The sequence below is a fragment of the Malaya genurostris genome, chromosome 1 (genome assembly GCF_030247185.1).
Source record: "Malaya genurostris strain Urasoe2022 chromosome 1, Malgen_1.1, whole genome shotgun sequence".
NCBI lineage: Eukaryota > Metazoa > Arthropoda > Insecta > Diptera > Culicidae > Malaya > Malaya genurostris.
This window is the reverse complement of record NC_080570.1, coordinates 80,336,415-80,360,405: the sequence shown is the minus strand read 5'-3', so window position 1 is coordinate 80,360,405 and position 23,991 is coordinate 80,336,415. Positions and strand designations below refer to the sequence as shown.

At 37.4% G+C, this 23,991-nt stretch overlaps 1 protein-coding gene across 5 annotated transcripts; it reads left to right on the top strand.

The window, feature by feature from the left end:
- Positions 1-2,626: 2,626 nt before the first annotated feature.
- On the top strand, positions 2,627-22,055 carry LOC131440606 (serine-rich adhesin for platelets). Of its 5 annotated transcripts, none has more exons than XM_058612039.1 (7): positions 2,627-2,651; positions 15,974-16,152; positions 16,223-16,348; positions 16,414-16,922; positions 16,977-17,177; positions 17,240-17,785; positions 17,840-22,055. In XM_058612039.1, the coding sequence occupies exons 2-7, from the start codon at positions 15,985-15,987 to the stop codon at positions 21,498-21,500; spliced, it is 5,211 nt and encodes a 1,736-aa protein (XP_058468022.1). In that variant the 5' UTR covers positions 2,627-2,651; positions 15,974-15,984; the 3' UTR covers positions 21,501-22,055. The 5 variants fall into 5 exon arrangements, with proteins under 5 accessions (XP_058468022.1, XP_058468020.1, XP_058468021.1 ...); XM_058612037.1 differs by lacking the exon at positions 2,627-2,651 and adding an exon at positions 2,710-3,415; XM_058612038.1 differs by lacking the exon at positions 2,627-2,651 and adding an exon at positions 2,710-3,598.
- Positions 22,056-23,991: the final 1,936 nt, after the last annotated feature.

Sequence of the window (23,991 nt, the reverse complement as noted above, 5' to 3'; positions counted from 1 at the left end):
ATAAAACTAAAACGGATTGCTGGGGATACGTTTGTTTCAGTTTCATTTACTTTATAAACCACCCATATGAATCTTGCAGCTGCTGAATTTGCTCTAACATATCTGTGGATGAAACAAGTAGCTCATCCAATCCGAATCAGCGTGGTTACCGATTCTTTTGAAATATACCATGTATTTGCAAATTTTCGGTCGATTTTGCCATTAAAAATGCCTTACACTTCGCTTCCCGAGGCTGGGTGTCAATTTAAAACATGCAAAACTAATCGCGTAACATTTTTCTGTCATAATTTTGAACGCTTATAACTCAGTCATTTGTTGATGGATTTATATAATTCAACAACCAATCGATTCGGAAATATTTAACTTAAACTTATGAGATAACGTCATTTGAATATTTCAATTACATACCATTGAAAATTGGTTTGAATTAAGTATTTTATTTTGGTTATCTGGTAAGTATCAGGCCAATTTAGAATTATCGGCGATAGATTTTTCGGATTTAATTTGCAGCGCTTGTTCCTCGATCATTTGTTAATGGATTTTCCTAATTTAAATGATTCTAAAGCTTCAATATTATAAGCTTAAAAACGTTTTAATTTGTCAACGGAAACGTGACAATGTGACTGGACAAGTTGTTGTCCCACCAGGAATTAAACGCTTCAAAAGATTCAAAATTAAATTCTGAAACTTATCTAAAAGCGGCCTCTTTGGTTTAGTAGTATAAATGAGTTCCACAGGCTCACATATACAGTAAAATTAGATGCAATATCATATAGTATCAAAGATAAACTCAAGGTAAGCTTAACTGCATTTTACATGGTAAGCATTTTACATGTATTGTTTGAATAGGAACTCTAGTAGAATTTGGTTAACCGCCAGTTTCAGTTTAATTATTATTTGCTTCAAAACAACAAGCGTCTGATGGTTTATCATAAAATAAAACAGTTTCATTTTTTCAGGTTTAAATCTTTAGGTTGTTTGTATCTAAAATTGAGCTTTCAAGTAACTTTGAATTAATCATAATTGACTTTTAGTTAAAGGACGTTATTCAAAACTAAACAATGTGAAAATTTGTGGAAAGGGATCGAAATTGAATAGAATCAATTATCAAGAAAGAATCTAATTGTCAATTTTATCATTCGCTAACAATCTAAGCGCTTAAACTAGAGCAAGTTTGTAATTAGTCAATTGAATAAGTTTTTAGTTTAGTGTATCATCATCATTATCATCTTTATTTTTGTATTAGTTATATAGACCCTAGAAACGTTCCATTTTTAATGTTATTGTGCTCGGTCGGGTCTTGAATACAACCCTCTAATTTTTAATAGTATGCAATTGAAATACTGATACGACGTCGCCATACATGTTTAAGTTACAAGTTTTCGAAACGATTGGTTGTTAAATTATATCAATCCATCAACAAATGACAGAGTTATTACGTTCAAAATTATGACAGAAAAAGGTTACGCAATTATTTTTGAAACTTTTAATTGACACCCGGCCTCGTATAGCGAAGAGTAAGGCATTTTAATGCCAGAAATAATTTCATCCGGACTTCCAGTTCCGAAATTAAAGGGTATTTGAAATTGCACACCGTCATTTAGAGCGGATGCAAAAGAGTGTAAAATTTCTAAAATTCTTCTAGATTCGTAGGCTATGTTAGCTACTTACTAGATGACCCGTCTCGACTATACTGGTTCCCAGTTCTCGGCGGAAATAGTGGTCAAAAACTCTAAAACGAAACTCGTTCATTTGTCTCTGAGATGGTTCGATCGATTTTCACAAATTTAGGCTCAAATGAAAGGTGCTATAGTCTCATAGGTTGCTGTTGAGTTTTCATCCGAATCCGACTTCCGGCTCCGGAGCTGTAAGGTAGTGTGTGTTTAAAATTTCTAAACGTCACTTAGTGCGACGATGAAAAATAAGGAAAAAATCATATTGATGTAACATAACTGTTTACAAATTGAAAAGGTTATGTTAGTTTATACCCAAAGAAAGTTTCTAATTTTATTCAAGTTTATAAAATATATCTTGACGAAATCTTCTATTGATATTTTTGAAAATATAAGTAATATAAGAAAGGCATCATTGCACCACTAGGTGGATTAAAACAGGTTTTTATTGATTCAAAATGTACGCATATTTGTTTTCAAAAATAAAGTGAATTCAATGATTTATTTCTACGGCTTGCACATTCTATATGTGTGAAAGAATTTAGAAAACCGTTGTTTTGGATTCTAAGATATGTTATCGTTTCTGTGAATGGCTATGTTCCAGTTTCACTTTTCAGATAGATAAGAAATGACACAGGGTTGCATTTCAAAACAAGTTATGTCTTCACTTACACGCATGCCCAGACCAAGTGTCAAGATGATTCGTCTCACCGTAAATGCCTAATACCGCTCACTTGATATTATATATTGTAATAAGGGGTGACAACGAAGTGCTATAGTTATCATTTTAATACAGACTAATTGTGAATGCTCAGAAACGATTTATGAAATATATACGAGTATATATAAGCAAAATTTAGCTATACAATGTTACAATATGTATATGTATATGTACATATTTTGTAACATTGTATAGCTAAATTAAGTTTTCCATTTTTAGGATTCAATCCTGGACTGAGAAACCGTAATGGAAAATTGGTGAGCATATGGGAGGTTTTTCTCACGTCTCACAAAACATTAGGAATAACTGCATACGTTCAATGTTTGTTAGTATAAAATTACCATCGGACATACTCGAATGTTAAATTCAGTTATTCCATAGCAAAGTCTTGCGAAGTGACACGAGGGTGTATTGTAATTTGAACAGATGTTTATCATTCTTTTTGAGAATTACTATAAAAAGATAAACTGTTGTCGATCGAATAGAGAATCAAGTTTCACTCTCAGTTTCCGTGCATTTTCATACAAAAACAAATATTATAAAAAGATATTTTTTTGCAATCAGAAAAAGTAATGAGATGTGAGAAAAAATCGGCGAAACAAATGCAACGTCGAAAAGGCTAGATTTGTGGATAAGTCCATTATAATCTCACTCAAATTTGAAAGAAAAGTTTAATATTTTTAATGAATTATCGATCTTACTAACTATGTTGAGTATCCAAGTGATAACTATTGTGTGCTTTGTAATTTACAATGAAAGGAAATTTCCTTTTAAGGGGAAGCAAAAATAACGAGAAATATTGTGGAACTTAGCGCAAATATAGTTAATATGTTATACTTTACAAGGGATATGTGCGATACGTGTTTTAAATAAGGATGTTTTTTTCCTGAACTGTTTGTATCGATGGCTAGATTCTGCATACAGTTCAAAATAATCATCCATAGTGATTCATCAATTGAAGCAGCGTTAGATACAAATGAATTTTGGCTAACACAAGAAGAATATGAAGCGAGTATGATTTGTGAGTGATATTCTTATGTATGTGTGAAACTTATTAAATATGTAACAAAACATTGGTATTATTCCCGGAAAAATTGTGTTAATCTGTGCCAAATTTATTACTAGACATTCATTACAAAAGTTATTAAACCACCGGAAAAACTGGCATAAACCAGAATACTACGGAGTCAATTTTAACTATAGGGTAATTGACGTCGATTCAAGCGAAATAATCACATATTCACTCATCTCTGTGAAAGCAATAGGAGTAACCATCATCGCTGTATTCATTCATCACCTGTCAAATCTAGCTGACATAATGGACGGTATGATTGCAACCATTACATGTTTTTGTTATCATTATCATGTCTAAAAGTGTGTGAGTTCCGTTCCATTCGGAAATCAATGTCAACTATACAAAAAGTCAAACAGCTCTGACGTGGCACACTTTCATCCTAACGCTGATATGAATAGTTTAATTATGCAAATGACTTTTCAGTTTTGTAATTTGAATGCCTTGATGTTATTTTTTTCAATTCAGATATACGCTATATATCAGCAACGAGCTATGGAGAAAAGTAACTGAGACCTGAGAATTTATTTGGTCATCAAAATAGAGATATTCTTGTGCCTTGCAGCATAGTGTTTATTTCATATGTTCAAGGAAGCGACTAGTTTTTTACAGAATTTATTTTTCCTTTCAGATTTATTGAACGATAATGCTTTTGTACCAATAATCATCTCATTAGTAGAGTCACCATATTATTGCCGGTTACTCGACTTTCAATCAACGAATTGTGATAAAATCGAATACATTATCTTTGATTCGGCTCTAAAAAACAATGCCGCAATACCAATGGTTCAATAATTGTACTATACTGCTGTACAATTGACGCGAAAACTTGTGCACATATTTTCATCTTATCCCGAGAGTCAATCTATCGAACAGAGACAGCAAATCTCATTATAACTCTTGGTTTTTGTATATGAGATGAATGGGGGTACCATTACCCTACTACAATGGAGTTCCAAAACCTTGCCCCTGTTATTGCTGATATTGAATATTTTGTTTTTCTGATACATAATTTTTTTGCAAATTATTAATATCAATTGGATTTAAGATCAATTTGCTGATATGGAAATGGATTATGTTGGTTGCACTTGGGTATACCACCACATCTTTAAATACTTCTCTTTATTAGTAATTTTTCAAATTGTATGTGTTGGATACTTAAAGTGATAGAGAAACAAAAAATAATTGTCCAAAACTAAAGATTCTTGAAATATATTATTGCCTTTTCGAATTAAACTTTTTCTTTAAAACAAACATCCGATCAAAATGAATTTAGAGCTCGGGTTGGCGGTTCAATGCCTAGGGCACTGGTCTTACAAGTCGTATGTTCGAGCCCCGACCTGGAAGGGTTCTTAGTGTCAGTAGAATCGTAGTAAGCAATGATTCTGTACGCTATAAATCAGTTGCGAAGCTTGTTCAAACACAATCGTAAAAAATGCGTAGGTCATATTAGTATATGGTTGAATGAACCGAATGTCACTATGCCGATATCCTGTGCCAACAATAGTAATCAAATATGGTAAAATGGAACTTACTTCTCTTTCTTACAAAGATTTAACTTAAATTCAAATGTAGTATATCAACGTAGTACACAGAAAGAAATAATAAAATATACACGGCATGAATATAGTATAGTAACATGATAGTAACATGGAATAGACATCGGTTGAATCGAAAGTTTAATTAAAAACCATTATCGATACAAAACTAAATCGGAATGCATTAAATTACATTCCATTGAAACGTACAGAATTGAGAAGTAATTTTCATCCGTGTAGTATATTATCCAACAGAAATCTTCAAAACTCTTCTAAATTTAATTATATTTACGTTCGTCTCGACTGATTAGTACATAGCTTAATGTAAAACTCGGCAGTTCAATTTGAACCGCTAATCAGATGTAAAGTTTCTGCTATTTGCAGAACACTTTTTTTGTTGTGCATTGAAGGGCAATGTCTATACTGACGTGCCCAACGAAGAACATTTCTAAACTGTTTGTCTTTCGGGGAGTTTCTGCTATAATATATTTGAGAAAATGAATAATATGAGAAAGGCATAATTACACCACTATCGCTTTTAATAACTTTGATTCTGGCCCGAACCCGACCCGTACCCGATTAAAAATTTAAAAAATTACCCGTACCCGATTCAAATTTTTAAAAAATTACCCGCACCCGATAAAAAATAAAAAATAATTACCCGTACCCGACCCGAACCCGAATGAGCAGTAAAAAAATTACTCGGACCCGGCCTAAACCCGTTTGGTAAAAACCTTTTTAATCCACCTAGTGGTGTAAAGATGCCTTTCTCATATTACTTAAATTTTCAAAAATATCACAAGAAGATTCTGTCAAGATTTTTATTTTTCAATCTAGAATAAAATAAGAAACTTTTTTGAGTATGCACTACAATAACCTTTTCAATTTGTAAACAGTTGTGTCAAGTTAATAAAAATATTTCTTCATTTTACATCGTCGCACTAAATGATTAAACACATTTTACTCAATAAATCAGGAACCGAAAGTCGAACTCGGATGAAATTGAACAGCAACCTATGAGCCAAATCTATAAAGAATTTTATCATTTTTTGAGTCGTCGCTCCAAATGGCGGTCTCAAATTTTACACCCCCTTTTATCATATGAAAGCATGATAAAATTCAATAGCAACCTGTGGGAATATGAAATTTTTTATGTAATGAGCAACTTTACTTGACACATATTCACACACATACACATGCAGATATTGTTCAGCTCGATGAATTGTGTCGAATGATGTAGAACACTTAGAATTTTTTCAAGTGATTATTTCTATAGGAGAAAGGCAATAAATGTACTTTTATAGAAAAGCATCGTTATCATGATTTTATTAAAATGTGCACCTCGTTTTGCCATCGCTTGTGAACAAATCTCATGAAATTGAAAATTTTCACGAATCGCTCTGTACTACCGGAACCGAATGTCGGATTTGAATTAACTTTTCGGGGACTTTCAAAAGAATTTCAAGACCTCTTATTTGCTTCTTAGTTTGTGAAAATCGGTTGAGAAATTGCCGAGAAAATTGAGCGCCCATTTTTTCATAAAGTTGCACATATTTCTTTGCAATTCCGGAACCGAAAGTCGGATCCAGATGAAAATCAGGGAAGTTATATGAGGCCATAAGACCTTTCATTTGAATCTAAGTTTGTGAAAATCGGTTCAGCCATCTCTGAGAAAATCAAGTGGCATTATTTGTCACATACACACATGAATGAACTGAGTCGAATGGTATATGACACTCGGCCCTCCGGGCCTCGATTGTAAAGTCGATTTTCACAGCGATTGTATAACCATATGAGAAAGACAAAAACGTCAAACAATGTATTTGTATTCCCGGTGTAAAAAATTCGATTTTGAAAATGATGAACAGTGAGTCCTTCGATTGTAAGTAGTTTGAAAATTCGCGAGAATTATGCATTAAATTATGCATTAAATAGGATTATGCATTAAATAGTTTCCATTAAACCAGCGTGGTGGGAGGCGTAGTGTTTCTTCTCTAGAGCCTGTTCCTCTAATGTATTTTGTTTTTGACGCATTTATCACCAAGCCCTAACAAGTTTTTAACAAAAAGCTGTATTCGTAACTAGTGCTGATAAAAGTATGGTCTTATTAGTAGTTAAAATATCGAAATTTTCTAACAAGAATCAAAAATAGGAATAGTTTAGATACGATATGTTAGTCAGGGTCCGATACGTCTAGCTTCAGCTTTCAGTTCGGTGTATGTTTCCATCATCTTCTCAAGGTTACGTGTCATAATATCAATACCGTCAGCGAAACCAAAAAGTTGTACGGACTTTCGGAAGATCGTGCCACTCGTGTCGATCCTCGCTCTTCGAATCACACCATCCAAAATAATGTTGAACAAGATACAAGAGAGTCACCTTGCCGTAGCCCTCTTCAAGATTGGAAAGGACTCGAGAGCGTCCCAGATACTCGGACGTAGCATATCACTCTATCCATCGTTGCTTTGACCAATCGCGTCAGTTTATCCGGAAAAAGTCGTTTCGTCGATTCCATTTCGCCGAAAGTAGTTTCGCCGAATATGTCATTTCGCCGAATGGGTCATGTCTCCTGTATAACTGATGTGGCGTAGCCACATAACCGAAGCCAAGATGGCTCGGTGGCACAAAGCCAAGATGGCTCGGCGGCACAAAGCCACCGAGGCGACTCTTGACTAACACTTTTGAAAAATCAATTATTATTTTCTTTATATTTTCTTATAGTAAAACATTTCAAGGATATTTTGTGAAATTTTCAAGCCTGTTATAACGAGACTCTGGAAGTTATGGACCTTTATTTATGGCTATCTCATTCTGCGAAGAAGTAAGAGCTCGGTACACAGGCCTAATATTTCTGCTTCGATTGACTTAAAAACTTGACCTAAAAATTTTGAATTGTTTCATTATAACCCAAATCTTAAAATTAAAAAAAAAATTTGAAAATTTTTTTTGAAAATTTATGGCTCCATTGAATAATAAATTGTTTCCATTGATTTTATAGACAAAAAACTTTAAACGCGTTTTTCTCGAAAGCAGGTTTTTAAAGTCTGTGTCCATCATCATTAAAAAACGACTGCACCAATATTTTTCAAATTTTGCGCACTCTTTCTACATACAAAAAACAAAACCCCAACGTTTTCCTTTTCGTTGTTTGTTACTTTGATGAGGTTTAATAGCTACAAAGTGGCGGATTTTTTTGTGAAAAATCGTAGTTTTCACTTTGAACAACCACCAAAAATTCAAAATATTAAAAAAAAACGTTGGGGTCTAAAAAGTCTGTCTGTTCTGCTTTGATTTGTTTGCTTCTGATTAGTCTGCGCTAAGATACAGTAGACACCGCAAATCATGATTTTTAAGAAACGTCCTCAAAAACAGTTCTTCATCGACTAATTTCTCAATATTTTTCAACGAAAAAACTACAAAATATTGTTCGAATGATTGTTTTTATCATACACAACATTGGAATTTATTTTGCTGAACGATAGTCCTGGAAAAAATTAGCAAAAATGATGATTTTTTCATCGTTGGGACTGATATGCGGCCATAGATATTTAACAACGCCATCTGGAAGGCTCATACAATATTCAATTCACCGACCACTGCCGATCGCCAGCTGAAAGCTGGATTTTTGAAAATCCGAGACGACATAATCTAATGACACTATTCTAGTTTTAAGTTAGTCGTTAATTAAGATTAGAATATACCTTTGGCATCTTAGAGCTTAAGCAGTGTGCCTAAAAATATATTATATTTTTGAAGATTAGTTTCGTTTGATATACTAATGAGTCGTGAACTATGTTCGATGATCAAATGTCTGTCACTTATGGTTCTGCTGATATAATGGTTTAAGCGACATAAACGACTATTTCCATTACCTCGCAATTTTCTGGGATATGTATGGACTGATTTCTATAATTACAGTCGTTCGATACTAATACTAGGTTGTGGATTGAATTCCGAATACAAATAGTTATCTCTTCTGGTTCCAGATATATAATCGTACAAGTAACGTAACCTAGAAATCAATTTTTTCTATCCGCACAATTTTTTTGTTCAATTATAACATATTTAAAGGCACACTGCTTAAACTCTAAGATGCCAAGGGTATTTTCTAATCTTGATTAACGACTAACTTAAAACTAGGGTATTATCATTAGGGTAGTGGAGTATTCCGGCCGCAATGGTCGATTCTGGCAGATTCAGGATGCAGCTGGCGATCGGCAATGGTCGGTGGATTGAATATAACACGAGTGTCTTCCAGATGACAATTCTACGTATCAAAGGGTCCGCGAGAAACACCCCCAGACCACGGATACCCGACGAGTAGCCCGCATGTTGGTCATCGATTGGAGCAGTTTTCCGTGGACGATGATGGTGATGTTGCCTAAGAGATTGAAAGAAACATGGAGAAGTAATTTTGTGGAAAACGGAGTGAAAAAAGAGGGTATGGGAACGAATGACTAAAAACGACAAAGATCTAATTAGTTGACATCGACATGGTGAAGAAACGGAGGAAGCGGGAACGAAAAAGTTAGTGACAGCAAAAAGATCTTGTTATTTTCGACAGAGATGGTGGACAGGCGAGGGATTGGGAGAATCGGGTGAATGTTAGTCTCGAACCTATAGGTGAAGATTATTCTTAGCCTCAACAACAGAGAGGATACTACGGATTACACTTGTATATTAATGTGTTTAAGGTACTGGTATAAGAGAAGCATATATATACTATCCCGACTCGCCAACACATCCCGAACCGGAACCTCAGGCGGTCTACCTCGAGACCCAAGCGATTCCAATAGCTCCGACCTGGCATCGCAATACTCTACGCACAACCACACGACATGCTCGATATCCTGATAACCGTCGCCACATGTGCAGAGACCGTTCCCCGCGAGTCTAACACACCGAAGATGTGCGTTGAAAGTGTAGTGATTTGACATGAGCCGCGACATAACACGAATGAAATCGCGACTCACGTTCATCCCCCTGAACCAAGGTTTCGTCGATACCTAGGGATAATGGAATGTAGCCATCGTCCCAGTTTGCCATTGCTCCATTAAGTTTGCCAACTTTCGAGAGTTAGCTGACGAGAGATACTGAAAAATTCATTGAAGTATATTTGTCTTTCAAAAATATCACCTTCTAATGCGCCCGCCTTAGCCAACGAGTCTGCCTTTTCATTGGCCGGACTGAAATAATACGAAGGGACCCAAGCTAACGATATCGAATAGGACCGTCCAGATAAAGCTCCCAAGTGTTCCCGTATTTTCCCCAGGAAATATGGGGGGTTTTTTCCAGGCTTCGTCGCCCGGAGAGCTTCAATTGAGCTTAGACTGTCCATGACAATGAAGTAATGGTCTTTGGACAAGGTTTTAATGATATCAAGGGTGTACTGAATAGCAGCTAGTTCGGCGACGTAAACTGAAGCCGGATCACTGAGTTTGTACGAGGCGGTGATGTTCTGATTGAAGATGCCGAAGCCTGTTGACTCTTTGATGTTTGATCCGTCAGTGTAAAACATCTTTTCACAGTTAACTGTTCTAAATTTATTATAAAAATATTAGGGACCACTTGAAGGCGTACGTGATCCGAAATTCCACGAATCTATTCTTTCATGGATGTTTCGAAAATCACAGTAGAATCAGAAGTATCCAAGAAATGTGCACGGTTGGAAACAAACGAAGAAGTATTAATATTCTGAGTCATGTAATCAAAATACAAGGACATAAAAAGGGTCTGAGAATTAAACTCGATAAGCCTTTCGAAGTTTTCAATCACCATCGGATTCAAAATATCGCATCGGATTAGCAATCGATATGAGTGATCCCAAAATCGATTTTTCAACGGTAAGACGCCCGCCACTTGTCTCCAGTCGTGGGGGACAATATTACCCTCGAGGAACTTGTTGAATAAATTCAGCAAGCGCCTTTTGGCAGGGTCAGGAAGATTTTTCAACAAGTTGAGTTTAATTCTGTCTAGTCCCGGGGCTTTATTGTTACACGACAAGATCTTCTGTTCCGAAGCAGAGTCTGGACATATTTTTTTAGCGAAATCGAACATCCAACGGATGGAATATTCGTCTCTTTCGTTTGTGGTGTTTTGGTTTCGCATTCGGTGGACTGTGTTTCAAAGAGTGCTCATCGATGTTTCTTTTGATAATCCGTCAACAAACCGTCGCCGATAACCAAGCTTCTATGCTTTAACCAAGTTCTTCATTTGCTTGTCTAACGCCACGTAATTCCGATAATTATCAGGTGTTCCATTTTTTCTGAACTTTTTGAACGCTGAAGATCTTTCCGCGTTAAGTGATGAGCACTCTTTGTCCCACCACGGGTTAGGAGGATGTATGTAAGTTTTCGCGCCAGGTATACGTTTCGTCTGAGCTTGAATCGCAGTATAGAGAATCAAGTCAGCCATAAACATGTACTCTTCCTCCAGAGGAAGTTCTTGTGCTGTTACTAATTTTTCAGATATCGAATTTGCGTAGTATTTCCAATCAATATTTCGTGTGAGGTCATACGAAACATTGATTGTCTCCGATGGTCTTGATCCACAAGCGATTGAAACTACGATAGGTAGATGATAGCTACCGTGGGGATCGGGGATCACCTTCCATGTGCAATCCAATCGTAGCAAGGTCGAGTGTAAGGATAAATATAGCGCGCTTGGTCTTGCTGGTGGTGCAGGAATCCGTGTCATTTCTCAGGTATTCAGGATAGTCATATTAAAGTTATCGCAAAGAATATAGATCGCGATTAATCTGTTGTCATCATGAATACAACTCCATCCCATACCGTGAGAGTTAAAATCTCCTAAAACTAATGTCGGCGCGGGGAGGAGCTGCATGACATCGCTCAGCCAGCGGTACATAACCGAGGTTCTTGGTGGATTGTTGATGGAAACAATGGAAAGGTCCTTGCCTTTCATTGTGACATGACATTCGACAACTTCAATACCTGGTATCGAGAGGAGATTGATTTGATAAAAGGAATAGCACTTTTTGATCCCCAAAAGTACTCCTCCGTAGGGATCATCTCAATCCAGGCGAATAATGTTAAAATCGTGGAAGTTTAGGGACACATCAGAAGTTAGCCAGATTTCGCACAATGCGAATGCGTCACAGTTCATATTATTCACTAGAATTTTGAAAGAATCTATTTTTGGGATAATACTTCTACAATTCCACTGTAAACCAGTGATTGAATCCGTGACCTCGGTGGATGAATTAGCCATCGAAGGATACGATCGCTGAAAGAAGGGGCCATTTTGCAGTCAACTGCTTCAAAAAAGTTTTAACTGTAGGTATCAAAGCCATGAACAGGCTTTTAAGAGGATTAGAGATATTGAAGGTGGTAAAAATCCAGTCCACAACATCAGAGAATTTTATGAGCCCAGCACCCAGCAGATTCTCTGTTGGGTTTTCAGGGGCACTTGGGGATTTTGGTGTCCCTGGAAGTGGTGGGAATTCCTTCTCAGTTTTCTTAAGTTTTCCGAGACCAGGAACTGTTAGTTTCGGAGTTTTTTATCCACTACTTCTAAATGTTGGAGGCTCATCGGAAGAAAATTTCGAACCCTTACTTGGGAACTTATGAGAGGATTTGTTTACTCTTTTTCTAAAGCTATGAGAGACCGCCGAAAATGTACCTTCCAATGGGTCGTCAAACTCGCTCTCGTCAGTTGACAAGCAGGTATAGATGTTCGTTGCTGGTTTAGGGGTTGTGACACTCTTGAGCATGTCAGCAAAGGAACGCTTGGAGTGTTCCTTCAATGAACGCTTCATGTTATCCTTGCGCATTTTGTACGCGGGACATGCCATTGGGTCATGCGGACCCTCCTTACAGTAAAGACACTTTTCAGTACCCTTACCACAAGAGCCGTCCGCATGAGAACCCCCACAGTTAGCACAACGGAGCTTATTGCTGCAATGGTATGTTGTGTGTCCCAGTTGCTTGCAGTTAGTGCAGTTCATTAGACGCGGAACAAAAAGACGAACAGGGAGACGCACTCGGTCCAGGAGGACGTGGTTAGGTAAAGCCGAGCCAGCGAAAATCACCCGATACGAGTCTGATTGGGGATATGATTTGGTACCATCCCCCGCGATCGACACTGAATGCAATCTCTTGCAATCCAGTATATTTACGGTCTTCCCGTACTTAAGAACGTCTTCGCATGTCAAACTGGCATCGGTGACCACGCCGTCAATCTCGAGTTCACGAGCGGGGATGTACACACGATATTCCCGTGTAAAAATCTTGCATTGAACGATATCGTTAGCCTGTTTTGCACTGGTTAACGAGACCCTAAGGTTGTCTGGGCGCACCTTGTCAATACTCTTAACGGTAGAGTGCCGCTTTGTCAGTTCTCTCGATAATTGAAGATTGCTCAATTTTTTCCCATTCAATTTGGGCCGAAAATAAACCGTATACGGTCCGGCCGGGAGTGCAAGTCCGTCGGGATAATGTTAAACGCGGGGTTTGTTGCTATTGGCAGTTGTATCCATTTCATTATCTGGTGGGTCAGGATTATGTTTCTCAGGGTTTATCATGACACGGAATTGTATCCGCGCGGGTAAGAGATCTGGGGTACTATAAGGTAATTTAAACGACAGATGAAATATGAAAAGAGAATATTACTTATCTTAAACGATGAATAACCACCAATGCCTGGCCTTGGTTATTCGTTGTGCTCCGTAGCAAAGCTCGGGCGCTGGGGCCACGTGTTGATTGAATTGTAAGTGTGCCCGAGTGCAAAACAATACCTCTAACAGGAAAAAAGCACACAGCACCGGGTCACGGCACCACTGCAAACGTTCGATCACTATTTAAAGTCGACAGACTTTCAATGCACTAGCACTTGAAACCACCTAACCTAACGGTATTGTTTCTATTGTTTCGTGTTGGTCTGGTACGCTGCTCACAGTAACAAAAGATTAATCTTTGATTGACCTTGAAGCGGATTAACACGGCTATATACACACTTACTTCACCACGAATTAGCATCCGAACGGTACGACGGTCGCGTTAGAAATGAATCCGCACAATTATTTCTGCAAATGATCAATGATCAAGTTCAAATGTGATATTGTTGATGTAAGCGCATTTGTGAACTATCCGAATCAATCTGAATGAATTCGTATCAAAAACGAGCCCATGACAGAAGTTATCTTAATAAAAACCTTGTTATTGTTGGAGGAAACTTTTCCTGGTTCTAATAGTTAGACCTTAGACCAACCTGGATATTTCGGATTAACCTAGTGTAATTGTCTAGCGGCCGGATAGTACTCGTAGCTGTCTATCCACCTTGAAAATCAATTACACTTCGGCGGCTTTCGGAAAAGTAATTTACCTCTTGACTGCAGTGAATTGCAAGTGTTTTATTTTAACAAAATCTTAACTATATATACAAGTATTTTTCTTACAACAAATGTAAATGTCGCGCAACATAAACCGCAACATTCACGGTTTTCTCTTTCCTTCCCGTCCCCTTCTGGCTCACACGCATATCTAGCTATACTTGCGCGCATCTACTTTTGCCTGCTTGTTTACAAAGGTTTTATTTACTTCATACATCCTAGTGCGCGGCTCAGACCGATCCTGTGTGTTTGCATATTTCGGCCCTTATCGAAAACTGAGTGGAAAAATTTTATTGCTCTGAATGTAAAAAATTCGTATATTTGGCTCTAGACCAGCTTAAAGCGCGGCTTTTTTCAGCCTGCACATAAATCATAAATCTATACCTGCTTTATTCAGGCACTACAACCGCTTGAAGAGCAGTTCATTATTTTCATAATACTTTACAATGTCTAGACCCACTCTTTGGGCCATCGGATGAAATCCCTGATTTGATTTAATTATTAAATTGATATGGTTTAATTATTAACTAGTCCATAAAAAACTCTTCTAATCCAACTAACGTGACGTAAAAACTCTACTAGTTTTAATTCAAATTTTCAAGATTTTATTCGATTTTGCTTGGGCATGTTGGTAAAATTGCAGTAGTTTTTGGTAGGACCAATGACAGTTAGGAATTTTATACATGGTGTACAATATTCAACACACTTTATCTACAACTCCGTAACCGGAAGTCGGATCCGGATAAAATTCAGGAATTCCGTATGGAACCACGAGACCTTTTGTTTGGTCTTAAGTTTGTGGAAATCGATCAAGCCATCGCTGAAATCCATTTTGGAATATGTAACCACTATTTCCGGTGCATTCAGAAATATTTTCTTGTTTCGCCGCTTTGAGTGACGATATAAAACTTTCTACAAACTTAACCCTATAACTCCGGAACCGGAAGTCGGATCCGGATGAATCTCAGGAATTCCGAATGGGACCACGAGACCTTTTATTATTGGTGAGATGATTTGACACATTCGTACAGATTAAGATTATTTGACACACAGCAATTTCTCGATTTTTCAAGTGATTGCATAACCTTTCTAAATGAGAAAGACAAAAAAAAGCACGAAATGTTTCAATGAGACAGGGTCAATGATAAGAGAAAGGTATCCTTACACTACTGGATTGATTAGGAATAGGTTTTCTCTGTTGTTTATAATCCAGCCAGAGATCATTATAACTCTTGAATTGATTCGAAATGGTTTAATTTAATGGTTTGTTTTGCGAGAAAAAAACTGAACTCCATTTCCGGAAAAAATTGGACGCGATAAAAAAAACAGAAAGGTCTCAAGGATTAGTTTACCGCCCCCTAAAAACGTTGCGCCCGGGGCGAGTGCCCCCTTCGCACCACCACCCCTACCCCCTGAACATACCAATGGGTTCTCGTATAATGTATAATTCAAACCTTAACCGAATTTCGAATTCAAACTGCAATATTCCGTGCGTATAATAACCGTTTTTCATTCATTGGGATGAAATTCAAATAAATTACATAATGACTTGACTAGGATGTTTATACCAATATAGTCTATATGAAAAAGTAATTAAAGTATGATTTAACATTTCTGCAGAGGCCCTTGACATGCCACCACCGATACCGCCACCACCACCACCATCGACATCGTCCTCTTGTAATAACTTAAAAAAAATGGGCATACCTGACACTCAAACAGACTTTAATCAGTGGTTGCACGCCATGAAAATGGTTGCACGACTTCCAGGAGGAATGCCAACAGAATTTCGACGAAAGGTATGAATAACGTTAGATCTGAGTTTCCATTATTTGATTACTAACTTTAACATTAAAATTCTTGAAATAGCTTTGGTTGGCTCTCTCTGATCGGCACATTCAAACACAAGGAATAAATTGGGAGGAAGATGGCAAAATATATCTTTGCGAACAATGGGATGAAGATGATGAGGAATTAGGCATTCAAATTGTGAAGGTATATAAATTATCAATTCTATAATACAATAGAATTGTTTTGAGAAGTATTACATCTAATTTTAGGATTTGCATCGAACAGGTTCAAGTTTATGCTCAGGACCATCCGGCATTATCAACCAAGCTAAATTGAAGCGTGTTCTACTGGGATACTCGAGATTTAACCCGGTCGTAGGATATTGTCAAGGATTCAACATGCTCGGAGCCTTAATTTTGCAAGTTATGGATAAAAACGAATCTGATTCGATAAAAATAATGATCCTCCTTATTGAGGGATTACTTCCACCTGGATATTTTTGTGGTTCGCTCGGGGGACTACAGGCAGACATGGCAGTATTTAGAGATCTGTTAACTACCAAATTACCTAAATTGGCACGGCATTTGCAAAAACTTCAGGGTCCTGAAGGAGCATTTGAGCCACCTTTAACAAACGTATTTACTATGCAATGGTTCCTAACATTATTTTGTACATGCTTACCAATTAATTATGTACTGCGAATATGGGATCTCATTCTGATCGAAGGAAGTGATGTTTTACTTCGGACCGCGTTGGCGATATGGGGATTATTAGAAAGGTAACATTAATAAGTTTCTATTCGAAATACGATCTCACAAGTCATTTGTTGCAGTCGAATCCTGGCAACGAAAACAGCAGATGATTTTTACTGTAAAATGGGTGCCTTGTCGACAGAGCTTGTGAATGGAAATCTAATAGACTGCAATAGCCTTGTGCAACGAATTGTCGACATAGGTCCTATTGCAGACTTACAAAGACTACGGGACAAACACCTGAAAAGCATAACTCAGTTAAAGGAATCTTCTAATCTTAGGTGAGTATAGTTCAATTTTTGAGATCCTACATCGATCCAACAAACACAAATTCTGTCTTTAGGATATTCTATTCAGACGATGAAGGTGAGTCCGACGAAGACTCTCGTTTGGCAGTGACAGCAACCGCATGGGGTTTTCGATCAGGTCGAAGAGCATCTCTAGGAATTACGACAAACGTACGCAACAATACTGACGGGAAGGAAAAAATTAATCTTGACATTTCGTTATTGAAAAAACAGTACGACAAACTTAGAGAACGTCAACGACAAGCACATATCATCCTGACATCAGCAGTAGTAAGACAACCGAGTCTCAGTTCAGATTGCAGCAGCACTCTTCAAGTCAATCAGTTATTGATGGGCAAAAATGCCCTGATCAGCAATAAAGGTAAACGTTTGGGGCCTCCTCAGGGCTCAGTACCTCCCGTTCGAATTTCGAAAGTTAGTAAACAGTCAAAAGCTGGAATGCAGAAAACTCCCAAAACGACCGAAACATTACATTGGAAGGATATGGATGAAAGACAACGTCGAGGTGGCATACAATGTAATGATAAGCAAACAGGCATTAAGAAATCAACACCACTGGATGACCGTGACGGAACGAGACTGTAATTAGAGTTGACAGTGTACATTGCAAATAATACTTATCTCCTGTATTTCAGAGAATCTTCGAAATTGATAAAATCCTCAAGTTCATCGTCAGCAATCAGTAATTTATCAGAAATTCCGTCCTCCTCGATAGGAATCACTCGGTGCAGTGAGTCATCATCATACAGTGAAGAATCGAATGAGGACTCAAGTACAGATACATCATTGTGTGACGATGAGAATCAGTTATTCAGTACTTCTTCGTTAGAAGCTTCTCCAATGAAACAGCGGATTACTCCTGAAAGTATTAAAGAAGTGCCTGACGAAGAAAATTTGGTTGTGAAAACTGACGATGCACAAGGTTTTGAATTCATGCCAATAGGAGATACAAAACACAAAGATTTTATATTGTCAGGTATTGCCGAAGAAATAGATTGTGAACAACATGGTAAATCGTATGAAGAAAATCACTCTTTCGATTCAGAAGTCGTCCAAACGAAAGAAATTATTGATCTATCTGGTGTACCTAGTATTAAGGATGACGAGTCACTTTCAATAGCTATTACTAGCACTAGTCAGTTATCTCCGATTCCTGATATAATGCATTATGTCAACATGTCCATAATAAGTCCATTGAATACACCGTCGTCTGTATTGGACATTTCAAATTCTAATGAGATCATAAGGGACAACATAAGAATTGATGAGTCTCCTGCTACTGATGCTAAAATCAGTAATGTGTTCAACGTAAATGAAGATGGCGTAACTAATCAACTGTTCGAGCGAATAAATGCAACGGAAAGGCCTAATAAATTGGATCTTAACCAAATAAAAAAGTCAGAAATTAACGAGTTCATGGTGACTGTTACTGACAGCAATTGTGATAGTACGTTGAAGATCGAAAAAATAAATTTTCAGAATAGTTCTGATGGATCATGTATACCTTCGTCAAATGAAATGTCTTCACCAATGGGAGATTTACCACTTTTGCCGTTAAATACGAATAATAATAATAATAACAACACAAACCAATCTGTTCCTTCAACAGAATTTTCAAAACTATCAACAGAAACTCCAAAACCTGTTTTCTCAACAGAAACTAACAAAAGCTGTGTCTATGAGGTAATCAAAACGCCATCTCCGAAAGATAATTTATCAAACTTCGATAAAGTTACCAGTCGAGTAAAATTTCTAAAAGAGAAATCGTTTTCCATGGATGACCCTTCCAAAGGTATAGATCAAGAAGACGTAACCAAGCGATCGGCATCCGAAGGTTTAGTTTCGGCCGATTTAAGTGCATACAAAAGCAAAAAAATGTCTGCCATAATACAAGAAAATTCGCTTATCCTGGATCGAATCTTTAGGAAAACAAATTGCTTCGAAGATAATCATTCGGAAGAAGTACTGGAAAGCATTCAAAATCATGCATCGTGTTCAAATACCCAACAGTTTGTTAGTTGTCATGCAGATGACAAACTACTACTGGATATTGATCCTGTTAGAGGTAGTTTTATTAATACAGATCTACATACTCTCGATGGAGAATTACTAATATCACCAAAGCATGTTCAGTTAGACAAATCGATACCTGGGAGTTCTTTGGAAGATCCGAAAAGTGAATTGAAAAATCAACGCCTTATCGTCAGTTCGAGTAAGCTTGCAGAAGAGTTGCAATATGACATCGAAGTGCAGCAATCGGAAGCAGTTAAATCTAACAGCTATGAGAACTTAGTCTTAAACAATAACTCAGAAATTAATATATCTAAAACAGACCTAGTGATAAAACGCACCGAAGAACAGTTAGCTCGATTCAAAGAATCTGAATTGACTTATTATGTCCGTAAAGAAAACTTCCGTGAAATAGTCACTCCAGAGGAAGAAAAAGAAACTACTGATTCCATCAAGGATTGCGACACTCAACAATCTTTTCAAGAAGGTACTGTATCTCTAGTTCCTAACAGAATTGCAGTAGATCATTCTGCGTCTAATACTACAGTGCATCTAATAACTGATACATCAGAATTAGGTGCTTCATCGCAAATCATCGAAAATCAAGAGCTGTTTGATACGATATCTCTTGAAGACGCTCCAAATTCTTCGAAATGCACAGAAATTGACGCATTAGTTATGACCGGTTCCAAAACAGACGAACTGATTAAAAAGACAGAGGAACAATTAGCACGCTTTAGAATCCACGACCGAAATGTTCTGGAACGACTTGAAAAGCGACTATCATTGATCGATTTCAGATCAGATGAAGCAGTAATTAAGGACGCAATATTCAAAGAGATTGAGCGTAGATCATGTAGCAAAACGGAAGAAATAATTAAAAAATCTGAAGAACAAATGTCACGTCTAAAAATTGAAAGTCCATTTATCGTTAAAAAATCACCTACTCGACCAGTTATAGAGGACCAAATGAAAGGAGACGCTAAATCGATTATGAGTTCTTCGAAAACAGAAGAAATCATCAAAAAGACAGATGAGCAATTAGCCAGGTTCAAGGCTGCTGCGGTGAGCAATGCGGAGAAAAGAAAAAGTCGTTACGAAATCAATGAACTACTGCAGTTGAAGACTGAATCTTTAGAAGTAGCCGATCACTTTACGGGCAGTGAAAAGTTCGGGTTAGTTAGAAATCAAGAGGAAGCAGATGCTTTGAAAGTTGTACAAATTCCGGAAGAAGTGCAAAATTTTAGAACTGATGAAATAATAAAACGAATCGAGGATGGAAAACTTAAGCTGGGTGATGATTATATAACCACCATAAAAACAATTGACTATCTTAAACAGTCGAATGCAAATCTATCTGCTACATTATCTTCTATTGAAAGTTCGATAAAAGCTATTGATGGATTATGTGACCGTGATTGTGGCGTTCAATCCGATCGCATTAACGATACTATAGATAATTTAGAAAAATCCTTAAAACAATATGATGACATGCACGCCGAACCACCCTTGTTTATGGTTCATGATTACTCGAATATCCATGAAAGTCGTTGCAAACCAATGACACCAAACAGGCCGAGTCGATCACGCACGAGAAGAGAATATTCACCACGACGAAAAAAAGAGAAAGATCGTGAAAGTAGAAGTAATGTAAACTTACAAAAAGATCATAGTTGTGAACATGCCGACACTCAGTCTAAAGATAAACAATCTCCAAAAACTTATACCTTTCATTCATATTACAGCACTTCACCCCCAATTTCACCTAGAGTTATTTCACCACCAAAACTGATTCTAGAATCTATGCAAACCGCACGGCCTTCATCGTTCAAAAGTTCTTCTCATGATCGATACCATATACAGCAAGATACCCAGTTGATTAAATTTGATAAATCGCCATCTTCTCCAATTATTAATAAGTCATATCTTGAATCGTTGAAGCCAGCAGTTCCAGTAGCATCAGGCCGCACCACGCGATCAGCTGAAAACTCTCCACCGTTTTATCCACAACTGGAAACATTTCCGTCGGCGGTTCACAATACGGTTGGAATACAAAATAGCCTATTGCGACGTCACGTTGGATTAGATGGTGAACAATCACATATAAAAAGCTGCGAAAATATACTAATGCGATTCGATTACAAAAACATATCGGCGATCGCGGCAAGCTTTCCCATTTCCAGTGCTCTTTCGCCATCACCAACGAAATATAGCAGTTTGGATATCAAACATGATGCTGCCCTCAATTGTAGTCTGGCAATGTCACCCAATAAAACAATAGATTAATTATGTAAGTTAAGTTGAATTGAAAATGTTTTCTCTGTGATACATAACTAGCTGCTATTACTTACGATTTTTCATGTTATTCAGATTTAAGGTTTGATTATTGTTAGGAGTAAGTTGTACCATATACTGTATAAGTAAAATTGCCTGAACAGCGGGACTAAGGGTTGTTATACGAAACACTTTTTTGTAAACATAAAGCAGCACAGTTATCCCATGTTTCATTTTCATTTATTCCTAAATATTGAATATGTTGGACTAATCTGAAGTCGAGTAATAAAGTGAATTGATATTTAGTATACAAAGCGCTATTCCGACTATCACACGCGCGGTCAACTGAGGAGACTCCCAGAGTTTTGGGGATCTTTTTGCCTAATTCGGTGTTGATCGATGTGGTTAGATTAAGACGTGTCTCTCTGTACAATGTATGTTTTCAAATGTAAGAAAATAGAAATCCATCATAACGTGCTCCTTAGTGTATCAGTTAGACTCCGTAATGGCGTGGGAGATGCCGCACGTTTCGAATTATAAAAATAAAGGAACCAATAATAAAGCAAATGATTGTTTTATTGTTAGATACGTTAAACGGGTTGAATTATTGTTATATATGTTAAACGTGTCAAGTTTTAAAATATGAGATAAATGGAATAGCTTAGCAGATTCAGCTATTCCATTTATCTCATCTTTTAAAACTTGATTTACACTCACTATTAAAAGTATTGGCATGAAAATAAACGTCAATTCAACTATGATTACTGTCGTTCAAACGCATTGTTCTACATAGATTGCCGCCTAAGTTATTGATTGCAGGGTGAATAATTAATCGTTAATCGTGAATATCTCGAGTTGTACTAAACGTAATCAAAAATTAGGTTTCACAAAACTTTTGGAAACAATGAGAATAACTCATCACGCTCATCAACCGTGACGACGGTTTTAAAGTAGTCAGCACATATCTATTCTGATGTTCCACTGTATAAGCATAGAAGGTAAAGGACGAAAATCGATAATTTATTCTTATGCTTTGGATGTAACTGGTCGTCTTCACAAAAAGCAGCAACAACTTCTATGTGGTATAATACCTCAAATGCTCAAGTCGTGCTCTCATTTGCATTTCGGACGTCGTGACGATTCGCATTCAACTTCTGAATATTGTATCAGGAGTCTGGAACTGGATTTAGGAATGGATTCTAGAAATTAATTCAGAACCTGGACTTTACCTTACGTAACAGCTGTTAAGGATTAAGGATTTAGGAATGGATTCTAGAAATTAATTCAGAACCTGGACTTTACCCTACTTAACAGCTGTTAAGTAAGGTAAAGTCCAGGTTCTGAATTAATTTCTAGAATCCATTCCTAAATCCAGCTCCAGACTCCTGATACAATATTCAGAAGTTGAATGCGAATCGTCACGACGTCCGAAATGCAAATGAGAGCACGACTTGAGCATTTGAGGTATTATACCACGTAGAAGTTGTTGCTGCTTTTTGTGAAGACGACCAGTTACATCCAAAGCATAAGAATAAATTATCGATTTTCGTCCTTTACCTTTTTACCTTTACCAAGTCGGAAGCTGAATTAAGTTCGGAATTCAGGGGCACCAAAGTCCGTGTTGACCATCTACAAAACGCTCATTAGACCGGTTGTTCTCTATGGCCCCGAGACCTGGACTATGTTGGCAGAGGACCAACGCGCCCTCAGTGTTTTCGAAAGAAAGGTACTGAGGACCATCTATGGCGGAATGCAGATGGAAGACGGAACGTGGAGACGGCGTATGAATCACGAATTGCAACAGCTGCTAGGAGAACCACCTATCGTACGGACAGCTAAAATCGGACGTCTACGATGGGCTGGACCTGTCATAAGGATGTCGGACGACAGCCCAGTGAAAATGGTTCTTGAATCTAATCCGACTGGTACAAGAAGAAGAGGAGCGCAGCGAGCAAGGTGGATCGATCAAGTGGAGGGTGATCTCAGAAGCATCCGTGCCTTGAGTGGCTGGCGACGAGCAGCCATGGACCGAGTTATGTGGAGACGTATGCAGGGCCGGTGAAAAAGGTGGGTACGGTGGGTAGCACTACTCACCCGAAAATTCCAAAGGTGGGTAATTACCCACCTGAAATTTCGAACAAAAAACAATGGAAATATTAGCATTATTCATAATAATAAGAATATTTTTATTGTAATTCGGAATAATAAATAAAATCAAAATTATAGAATGCTAGTTCTCAAGGTAGAGCAAGCTTGTGAAGATATACCGCAGAAAGGTGAGATGTGACAAAGCTTAAGCATCTCATCAATACGAATCACTCGGGTCTCTGAGATACCGGAAAATACCGATAAAGGTCTTTTACTCTTTACATTCCGAACCGGCAAAAGAAGAATGCAGTAGCAAGTAGAAAGTAACAACTTTTGGTAGCTTTGCCGGAATAGTAAATAGTAGAAGACCTTCATTTTCTAATCTTAATTAACGACTAACTTAAAACTAGAATAG